This window comes from Gavia stellata, chromosome 1 (assembly GCF_030936135.1).
Source record: "Gavia stellata isolate bGavSte3 chromosome 1, bGavSte3.hap2, whole genome shotgun sequence".
Classification (NCBI taxonomy): Eukaryota; Metazoa; Chordata; class Aves; order Gaviiformes; family Gaviidae; genus Gavia; species Gavia stellata.
In genome coordinates this window covers 96,975,363-96,986,714 of record NC_082594.1, presented here as the reverse complement: position 1 = coordinate 96,986,714, position 11,352 = coordinate 96,975,363, and the positions used below count along the sequence as shown (strand labels likewise).

Genomic DNA, 11,352 nt, shown 5'->3' with positions numbered 1-11,352 from the left:
CAAGTGCGTTTAAAGAATGCACGTTCCCTTATGTTAACACATTCAGTGTTTAACCCTGTTATAGCCACTCCCATTTTTGGAGGACTGGGTCAAAATGTTCCACCTAGTTCTGTACACAATAACATGCAGCTTGTGGGACCAGACAATGAAAGAAAGTACTGTAGAGAGAGAAAGGTGGAAAAAGTCACAATTCTCACTTTGCAGAGAGTCCTTCAGTTTTCTTTTTTTTAGCTGCCATTCTTCACATTCAGTAGTCATCGTCGCGGTAAGGAGAAGCAGCAAGAACTTCCCATACTCTTGAAAGGCAGTCGCTTCTGCTGGTAACAAAGTCCTTGAAGGTGATGACGAGAGACTGGGCCACTCACCAGCTTTCAGCACTCTGGCACAGAGTAGCCAAATCCCAGGCTTACTGCTTTCCCCAGTGTATATAGGAGCTCAATACGCTGACAGACTATCACAGAGGGCTGTTCAAAGTGGTTAGCTGGCATGGTGACACAACTGTTGTGTGGACACAGCCAGTGGTTGGAACAGAAATCCAGGAGATTTTACTGTCTCTTGTGTTGGAGAAGCTTTTTTTTGCCACCTGTCTTGGCACACTCAGCAGAAATTTGTCACTTGTGTTACAAGCAATGCTGCCACTGAGATAGAGGGTGATGCTTCTCTTGACACATCTCCAGGTGCCCAAATTGTTGGCAGACTTTCCATTTAGGCAGGTGCTGTGAAAACAAAACAACTTCTTTTTAGAAAAAAATGCCCCAGAAATAATCACGTCCTAGAGTTGTTTTTCCTATGTAACCAGTGGAACAAGCTGCAAATCTATGGAGAAGAGTCATTCATGCTGCTGACAATCAGCTGGGGTGAAGCCCTGCCTCTGCCTGGAGACACTGGGGATCCTCTGCCCTTGTGCCACAGACTGGAAGTACCTCTCCTTCTGCAAATGCAAAAAGTACTCTGCTGCTACCATTCCCCTCCCTTAAGAAGGGATGTCAGTGTCACCTTTGACTTGTTTTAAGATACTTCAGAGAACGAGATGCACAAAACTTGTATGCGGTCAAGGGAAAGCAGCTTCCCAAGGCTCCTCTATGGGCAGTGGAGGGATCCCTCCATGGAGTAATCCAGAATTGCTCCGGCTCTGAATTTCTCCTCAGTGGAGCATCCTGCCCCACTGACTGTACTGGGTGTCTGGAGAGACTAACCCCACTGGGATGAAGTTACTCTTCTTCACAACCTGCCTTCCCCACAGTTCCCAAAACTTCTTTTCTTTGTAACAGCAAAGCTCATCTTGGTAGGCTCTTTTTTTTTTGCAGTATGGCTCTCTTAATTTTTGCAGTATTCGGGATTCCGACCCCATGAAACAATCTTACCTTCTTCATAAAGTGAAACCCGTAGAAGCAGAAACATGTTTACATCAATACTGAAAAGCAAAATGCCGTGGCAAAGTGTCCATGTGGGTGCACCTCCACAGTGCCTTATTCCCCATCTACCACGCACAACTTGCTTGAAAAATCTCAAATGATCATTCAAACATTAATTTCTCCAAGAGCCCATCTTTTGCCCCAAGGTAGTATGAGCTCTTTCTAAATAATTTCTGACAGATACTGGTTTCTTCTTTCATTAAGAAAAAACAGAACAGCAACAACCCTGGACAGATGGAGACTTGACAGCCTGCACAAACTCTCTGCCTCAGTGCTCAACTACCACTGCCCTTAGAAAGGCATTTTTTCCTAACATCTAGCTTAAATCTCCTTTGTTTAAGCTTGTTGTGCCTTAAGTGCTGTGTCCGCTGGGTTAGGACAATAAATAACTTGTCCCATCCTCTTTAAGGACTTGCTGAAGAGGGTTGTTATTGTGTCCTTAATCAGCCTTGCCTTCTCCAGCCTAAACAAATATGATCGACCTTTCATCAGCAATCACATTCCCTACATCATTCTTATTTCTCTGGTATTGGTCCAAGTTGCCCTCAAATTGGGATGCCCAAATGATACTGCCTTCTGTGCCTTACATGGGTCTGTTGGCAGAAAACAACCCTCAGAGGTGGGATAGTTTCTGATAACAGTGAACCACCAAAGCTGCTGTCCCACCTCCTCTTCCACAAATGGTGCAGAGACATGCTAAGGAAAAGATAATGTCTGGCAGGCAAGTGTCTTTGTTTTGCTGTTAATGGACAAATCATGCTACAGCAGCCTTCCATATAAGATAAATATTTACTCCTATTTATTTCATGGAGGTTTTCCTACTTACAGGCTAAGTCCAGGGATCTAATTGAAAATAGGGCCTGGTATAACCAAGTCCAGAGAAGAAAAAGTTGACCTTAAATGAACTGCTTGTGTTATGTTAATGCAGCTCACAGGAACAGAAGGAGAAAATGTACCTTTATCTTAAGGAAAAAATCCATCCTCCTTTCTACATTATGCTCTACAAGAAACAGCGTAATGCCTGTTGATGTTTAGCAAACACAAATGTTGTGGATCAGGCTGGGATTGCGTGATGGGTCTGGAAAATACTGACCGTTAACCCGGTTTGCATGACCACCAAAAGAAAAAATTTTTTAATTTAAGGGTTATTTTGCTTCTGTTTGATATTATGAATTGGGTACATTCACAGCATCTGCTAGGGCAAACTATGCTTTCACTATTACAGTTTTGGTGGAACCACAGTATTTTCTGCCTGTTCTGCAGACACAACCAGGCAACAGTCATTTGCTTCAATAGAAACTACCAAATGAGGTATAAAATAGGCAGATATTTCATCCTCTTTCTACTCTCACAAGTCCCCTGTGCTGAGTTTGTTTTTCCAAATTTGTCTTGGATTTTTTTTGCCCGGTTTTTATTTTTCCCCCCACTATGAATGATACATGAATTTGTAAACCAGCTGGCCTGCAATATTGCATTCTTGTTTAAAAAAAAAATGAACATGTTGAAGGTCTAAACTGCTTTTTGTTTTTCCCTCTAGGAAAGGAGAGTGCTTAGTACTTTTTAAATTGGGTGTGCATATGCTCAGGTTTATAGACATGAGGCATATGATGTTCCTGTATCCCAGCTAAAGATCTTCTAGGATATGGTGCCTAAAAAGGCAGGGAACAACCATTTGGTGATAGGCAGTGGCATGATATGAAGTGATAAATGGTCAGTGTTGTCCTGACTTTGAAAATCAGCATTTAAAACAGATTTTCCAAGTTTGGCTTTGCCTGGCTTATAGCATAATCCACCTGTCTTGATGGCAACAGTAGCTGCAGCACAGCTGTAGAACAGGAGGGGAGAGTGGCTTCAGCCTGTACGCTCTGTGTCCCCTATCGATTTGTCATGTCCTTTGGCCTGAACTGTTGAAGAAACTTCTGGGAACCGAGACTCTCAGGCTGCCTTTGGCAATGCTTACAGAGCTCAAGCAAAGGGCTGAGAAAAGAAGTAGGGCTACCACTTTACATGCTTGAGTTTGTAACATCCAGTAAATCTAATCCAAAGGCTTTGTGCTGAACTTGAGTACTGAAGCTATGAAGTTAAGTCACTCTTGACGGAAATACGATAACGTATTTTCAATACTTACAGTTGAGTTCTCCTTTGTCTTCATTTGGTTGGACATCTGTTGAAACAAATGCACTGGTTTAAGCATGTAGGATAGATAACTATAGCCTTTATCCAAATGGGATTATTATTAAGCAACATCCACCAAAGTTGGGGGTTCAATGTGCTAAATGCTCTTTGAACAGCAAAATGCAGTCCATACTCTATTTGCTTACAACCTAGGTCACCATTTCAGCAAGGATAAATTTTGCCTTGAAGCAACAGCCCTGCTCTGTGTTTTGGGACAGAGTCCTGCACCACTCTTGGGTTGTTTCTGAAGGAAGGATATGGCTGCTTGCACAGCTGCTGCAGGTGCTGGGCAAGATCACTACCCTGCTTTCTCCTGCTCTTTTCTGAAGCACCTGGGCTTGCTAGCCATGAGGAAGAGTGCATGGATTGAAAATGTGGTTTGTCCTTGTCCATGAAAAGTGTGGTTGCCCCTGCTCCCTTTTCATAGATGTTAGCTCTTGTATACCTGCAAAGTGGCTTACAGAAATACTGAGATACATCAGCAGACTGAGTCTGGTTCACAAAATGTCTTCTAGAGCTACCTTTTGTTCTGTCTTGCTGAGCATTGAAGAGTCCCGCATGGGGGCAAATGCAGTAATACAAGGGTACGCACATATAACGTGGAGTGACAGTGAGACATGCTTTATTTCTAAGTTGTAGAAAGCTGCTTGATCCCAGTGGGATCTTGAACCCTTAATTGCCCAGCCAGTGACTCTAAAGCTCTCAGGACTGATTTGTCCTCTGATTTCTGCTTTGGATTGTGCTAAGCAGAGCGAGCTACTGACCACAGTCCTGTTCCATGGAGGAGCATCCCCTCCGTCTGTCAAGAAGCAGCGTGCAGGGATTGCAGCTGAGAAACTCTGGCCTGAATGGGCACAAAGTCTGAGTTACTCTTAGTTAACTCCTGTGAGGCTCAGGTGCCCTAGCAAAAAAGCATAAAGAATAACATGTCCTGGGACACTACACGTCCTCCCCAGGGCACCCCAGGTTTTTGATAACAACATGATTTCCTGCTGTTGTGTGTAGGCAGCTTACTCGTACCTTCTAGCAACATGCTGGATGACATTAAATATATTGCAAATGAAAAAGAATTCTTCAGATTTAGTCATGCAAATGAAGGGCCTCATTACCTGTGTAGGACACTAGTTTAGAAGACCTCCGTCTCCACAGCCAGCAGGTTAAAACAGCTAGAAGACCTATCAGAATGACAATGGAAATGATGCCAGCTGCTTGAGCACCTCGTCCATTTTTTTCCAGGTTTTTGTGACTTTCTGTGCTAGAACTATTGCTTTGCTTCTGCTGTGTGTCTAGAATAAAATAGAAAAAGAATGTAATAAGGTGTAAATTTTCACATTTCATATCAGGCAAATATTTGACCACATTTTACATGCACAAAAAAATTCTGAAGGACTAAATATTTGTGCTATTCATATCACTGTGATTCTGGTGATATTCCTTCCAAGCAAGGCACATCTCCAGCTTACATTGTCTAATAATACAATGCAAGTTTATTCCTCCCTGTCATCATACTGCATGCATCCCTCTTTCTTCCTTTTTGTTGTTCTTTCCTGTGAGCCCTGGGAGACTGTATGTTTGAGCTTGTATCTAGACTCAGTTGAAAATAAATCTATACAGAATCACTGAATCACTAAGATTGGAAAAGACCTGTAAGATCATCAAGTCCAACCAATCTATAATGTAAATCTGATGGTATTCAGAAAAGTGGGTGAAAACCTGTTTCCCTGAAGTTAGTGACAAATTCCCACCGATTACTGCAAACTGAAAGTTTCAAATCACATCTCTTACTCTTTCAAGTGTGGTAGTGCTTTTAGAAACCGACAAAAAAATAGTAAGATGAAGGTCTTTTCGCCCAGAATACAATATGACAGAATGCTGTTAGGAAACTAACTTAGTTTTCCTTTAATTTAGGATGACAGCAAGTGTATGCTATCATATAAACACGCTCTTGTGCAACTTTTGCTCGTGTGCACAATTTTTATTCCTGGAAATAGTTTCTCTCATTTGGCTATGTTTGTGGGATCAGTGTTGTTAAGTCCAGATTATGCGATTCCTTGGTGTGTTCAGGTAAACTAACTGTGGGTATCCAGCTACAATTAGGTGAACAATTTAACTTCCTTGCACCGGGGTGCAGAAACCTATGAGAGAAACGTGTGGCAGGAGGCAGGACCAGGAACAGCAATGAGACTGAACAGCCACCTCCAGATAAGCTCTTCCACTCCAGATAGCTTCTTTACACAGCTGACTGGAAATAATGACATCCCCCATTGCTACTATAGCTATAAGTTTTTAATAGCTTTTTTTCTTTTTAATACTTTTCTAGTTTTTTGAAGAGTTGCATGGCTATATACTTGCTTTTACTATTAATCGCTCCTATCAGCAATAAATAGCTTATTAAACTTGTGCTATTAGGTGTATTGTTCTATTGGGCTAATATTACCTGTTTGCTACAGGCCTACTTTAAATAGTACATTGTGTTAAATTGAGTTTTGGAGACTGAAAACAGAACTCCAAAACTAGGCAGAGTAAAAAGCAAATGTGAGTGCTGCAGGAATTGTGGATCTACTGTATGGTGCCCCCTGAAAAATAACCTGACTCCCCAAGTTGTCATGTTCCCGAGCAACTGAAGGGTAAAGCCTGGTGACTGCCTCAGACGCAAGAGCTTCTCATTGCTGTTATCGTAACGTGTTTGATGGGGTGTTCACTTCAATGCGGCAGAAGTCAGAAGTAAACAGAAAGTCCATGGCTAAGCACAACTAGCTTGAAACAAAACCTGAGCTCTTCTTGGCACTTTTGGGAACTACTGAATTAATGTGTACCCCTTGTTAGTGTGTATCTACAGACAGAGGCACACTGGTTGATGTATCTGCTATCTAGAAAACATGAAGTATCATGAAGGGACTTACAGTTGGCTGACAGATTTTCCTGCAGTATTTTATTTTCTATGGAGCACTCTATTTGCATGTTAGAAGTGGCTTTAACTGTCAGCGTGCTAAAAACGCTGTAAGTGCCGTCGGCGTGGGGGGTGATCTTTAGCTCTGATGGAGGCAGGTGACTGTTGTCCGTTTTATTTATCCAATAAACATTGGGCTCTGGGTATCCATTGCCGGATCTGCAGCTGAAAGTAACCTCTTCTCCAGTGCTGTCACTGTTTTTTATCGGTCCACTGAGTATTGGTTGGCTATAACTAGCTGGAGAACAAGAGGAAAAGAAATAGTCATTGACATGTTGAAATGTATTGAAAAGACAAAATTTTGATGTGGGTTCTGAAGCAGAAGTTCTCGGTTTCACACGACCCTCATGACTTCAAAGGGAAATACCTGCAGGCCTGGTATGTAAGCCAGAGAGCTGAGAGATGGGCAGAAAGCCGAAGGCAAACCCAAAGGAAGAAAGCAACTTCTTAAGTTGCTATCACCCAGTCATGTGCAAGAGCCCTTATATTAATGAAAAACAAATTGAAAAAAAAACCACACTGGATAAACTGCTGTTACAGGTATTCTCCCAGTTTTAGATTCCCTATCTGTAACATTTAAATTAAGCAGACTTCATTTCAGCAAAGGGCTGAAATACATTTTGAAGTTAAGGGTATGCTTAAATGTAATACTGAAATGGCACAAATCTGAAAAGCTGGAATGAGAATTTGGGCAAATATGTGTAAGTGATACAAGTTCTTACCTGCTAAACTGAGAATCACTTCTGCTTGGTGAATCACTTTGGTATATTCAGTTTTCTGCAGTACTACACATTTGTACGTATGTTCATCGCTCTGGCTGACATTTAACAGTAGCAGAGAAAAATCGCCGTTTTCCAATCTATCCCAGAATAACTGAGTCCTGTTTTTAAAGTGAATACACTGTTCGCTTTCATTGTCTTGACCGGAGATCAATGCATGTACAACTGAACACTCTTCTTGATCATCAGCGATTTGCCAATATACCCGTAAATTTTTTAAGTGCAGTTGTCTTCCTTGATAAATGCAACTCAGTGTAGCATTGTCTCCAAGTTTACTGACAATGATCTTCTCCTCCAGTGCAATAACTACAAGATAAAAAGAGAGAGAGAAAAAAAGGGAGGTTATGCTGAAAAAATGTCATCCTTTTCAAGTATGTTCTACCACATGTGGACTCCAGTGTTAGTATTTATAACAGGCAGTTATAAAGTGTGTTCTCACTTCAGAGTCATTCCTACCTCCTGACTTGCCAGTGGCTAATTCTCTCCATGTGTTTGTCTGTATGTTTTCCAAAGGGACCTTTTTCAGTATAAAGCCTTCTGTTTATTTCTTTTTCCAAGGACCAGCTGGTCCCATCCCCATAGATACCTGCATGTTTCACTTTTCCGACTGACTGCAGACACATATTCAAGTCCTAATGCTTTAATAATCACTTTTTTTTTAATTAAGAAAAATGCCAAATAACACTAGGTAAATCACAAGAAGTGGAAACACTGATAAGAAAAAGAGTGCTACCGTTATTTTGAGATGCTAAAAATTAAACAGGGGAGTAAAAACAGTGTTTCTCAAAGCAGGCATGTCATAGCAATCACCTTTTATTGCTTCCATCGGTATCACCCTCTCAACAAATATACCCAGCTGACAAACCAGCATGCCCAGATACCTCCAGTGACACATTCATTAGACATTTACAACCTCTCACGGCCAGCACAGTATTTGGCTTTCAGGGCACTTTTCCTGGCCTCCAGACATGAGAAAGGCAGCCTCTCTTCCTGGTGAGCAATGAGAAGATGTGAGCTGGCTGACCAGCGATGCAGAAGGTGCAGGTCAGCTACTCCAAAAGGACCAGGGTGGCTCTGACTGCAGCCTCCCTGCTGTGAGGGATGCACCACCTCTCCTCCACCGCTGCAGCCAAAACCCCCCTGGTGCAACTGGTTGCTTAGATCAAAGTAGTGTGCGCATTGTAAATGCTGGACTGGGGGGTGAGGGGGGGTCAGGTAGGGGTTGGATGGGAGAGATTATAGCTGGAGGAAGGGATTATGCGGGTGGGTGAATTAGGGAAAGAAAGATGACAGGGGTGAGGTTTAGAAATGTGGAACCAGAGCATGGTGAGGTGGGAGTGTTTTAGGTAAAGGGGGATATGTCTTTCTGTTGGTGCACTGGACTCAGAAATAGCTCATCTACGTGTCTGAGTTGGGCTCCCTGGCTTAAAAACACTGCTGAAGGGATCTCTACTTGCAGAGAGGAAGGCAGTACGTTCTCCAGGCCCTTATCCTCTGCTGGGTGAGACAAGGGGTAACGGGCCTCATCTGCAACAAGCTCAGACTTTGGGAAACCCCTCATAGCAGCAGGAAAAGCAACGCTCTGGAAAGCATTGCCTCCATCACTGGCGTTATTTAGGAACAAGCCAGCCGGCATCTATTGAAACTGAATCCGGTACAGTTTGTCCTGATTTTGGGGCCGGGGACATTCCTAGATGACTTTGTTGAGGTCCTTCTCAGTGATTAAGCAAGAACAGAGGAGAGACGACTCTGAAAATATTTAAGTATCACCAAGTGATGGCCTTTAACCTTACCTTTGTTCGGAAAGGTATTTTTGGAACTGTAGTAAAAGACTTACTAAAAGTGGGTACTTGATACAGTGATGTATAATTCTAGTCATAATATGAGTATGGACTTTATCCAGGCACATTAGATCTGTTTATCAACAGCCCTTATTACCCTGCTTCTAAGGCCTTTTGTTGGCAGAGATAAATACACAGGGATGTCTGTAAAGCAAGCAGAGCAATCTAAGCAAGAGCATCCCTAAGGTCCTTTGCTATTGTCTGTACTGAAACTGATAGAAACTGATTTTTTCTTTTTTCCCTGATGCATGTCACACTGAGGAATTCTTAAGTGTCTTGCTGAAAACATGCAGATGTTTATATTGTACATATTACAAATACTCTGTGTATTTGACCAAACACATTAAGGGAGGGCAGCTTCATTTTTAACTGAAATGTTCTGTACTTACCAGCTCTCACAATATGAAGGAGCAGTAACAGAAATCCATAGCTAAAATGAAAAAGCAAACAAGACTGTTACATGATATACTTTAGCATCTCTGTTGTTTACATAAGCAATAAACCTAATATTGATTGTTTCAGTATAGTAGCAGAAGTAGGTAAATTAGGTACCGCTACTATGTAATGTCCCATTAAGTATTTGCATTTTTGACAGCTGCAAAACTTCTGTTCAAACGACATAACTCTGTGGGTGGGTGGCTAAGGCCACGAATAGCAGTAAAACGCACTAATACTGGAATCGGAGCAGAAGGCATGAAGCTGGTGTTGTGCCCGTCTTTCTTGTGAAAAACAAACCATATAGACTTACTGGACAAAAAGGCCCTGGAGGATATCTGGATCACTGGGAGGGAGCATGGCTGCACAGGCCTAAACCCAGGTCAAAGCCCTGCATCCCACTGTTTTGCTGAAACTCAATGAGTTACCATTTTATCTGGTTAAAGGACGACAAGCAGCTGACCATGCTGCCCACCGGTTTGTGCACTCAGTAAAAATGTGTAAACAGGAAATGTGCTGATAGCACAGAGCTGTGCAAAGGTTTTGCTGGAAAGAATTAGGCATGTTTGATTACTCTGGAGGGGCAAATCTATACAGGAGTTTCCCAAGGGCGCTACACCTACTGTATGCTACAGGAAAACCCAGTTTCACCTATCTATAAAGTCCACGTGATTTAACTTTCATTCCATAGGGCTTTAAGAAAGATAAATGTGCAGCACTTTCATAAGAGTTACTTTAAAGTAGCCTTTCACCACCACGCCTAGCTATACATTGTGCTCTCCTTCCTCCAGACTGCTGTGGGAAAGGAAAGGAAGATGCTGGAAAGGTTTTGGAATGAGAGCTGTGTGGCTGCAGTTGCCCACCTTGATATTGCCCCAGGTGCAATAAGGCTGCAAAGCTGAGCCGATGGGCAGGGGGGACACGAGCACCTCCTCGTCCCGTTTCCCCAGCTCACCTTTGCAAGCAAGCAGGACTGTGAGGCCACACTGCCTGGGTGCAGCTGGTTCCCTTCCCCAGTTGTTCTCAACCCTCAGCCAGGTCCAACACTGAGCCGAGGGCTGGGGCAATGGGGAGAGCTGCTCCCAGCAGCTCATGTCGACCCAGGAGCGAGCCCCAGGGTCTCCCACCGGAGCTGCTCACCTTCTTCCTTCCAAACCAACCCTGCCCTCCCTGACCCTCCTCCCTCCAAGCCCTAACCTAAGCTCACTCCCCCCAGCAGCCATTTCTCACCTCTTTCCCCCATCAGCCATGCTTTACACCATCCCCTCTCTCTTCCAGGCTTCCTGCCCTTTCCCACACAGCTCCTGCCTCTTTGCCCAGCCAAGCATCAGGATCTGCCTGCCACCTCCCAGGCACAGCATCGCTTCTGCCCAGCTTTACTCCTCCCAGCTGCCTGGGCACAACTTGGGTCTCCTCTGCTGTGGAGGAGGGTCTCTAATTCCCATCTGCCCTCAAGAAAATTATGATTTTCCCAAAGATATTTGGCTTCCCATGGAGAAAGCAGAGAATGTTCCTGACACAAAAGCTACCTCCACTTGAAGCCCCATCTCCAGAGAATGAGATGGGGAAAGTTTAGGGAAGAGTCAGTCTGAAATGTATTACTTTTATATGAAGAAAGCACTTTCTTTTCCTTTTCCGTGTCCTTTGAAAACGGTTTCATGGATGAGGTTTCAGAAATTTTAAGTGGATGCCCAGTGTGGAACATTTCTGCTCCAATACTTATTTTAGTAAATCTGCAATCAGCCCTAAAGTAAATC

At 43.1% G+C, this 11,352-nt stretch overlaps 1 protein-coding gene across 1 annotated transcript in view; it reads right to left on the bottom strand.

Moving 5' to 3' along the window:
* Positions 1-226: 226 nt before the first annotated feature.
* The window catches only part of ICOSLG (inducible T cell costimulator ligand), a 189,984-nt gene continuing 178,858 nt past the window's right edge, over positions 227-11,352 (bottom strand). The window contains exons 5-10 of the mRNA XM_059817977.1: positions 9,550-9,590; positions 7,263-7,625; positions 6,494-6,778; positions 4,700-4,876; positions 3,544-3,579; positions 227-716 (exon numbers count right to left, since the gene is read on the bottom strand). Coding sequence (XP_059673960.1) covers positions 706-716; positions 3,544-3,579; positions 4,700-4,876; positions 6,494-6,778; positions 7,263-7,625; positions 9,550-9,590 — 913 coding nt within the window. The 3' untranslated portion in view covers positions 227-705. The remainder of the gene's footprint in view (positions 717-3,543; positions 3,580-4,699; positions 4,877-6,493; positions 6,779-7,262; positions 7,626-9,549; positions 9,591-11,352) is intronic.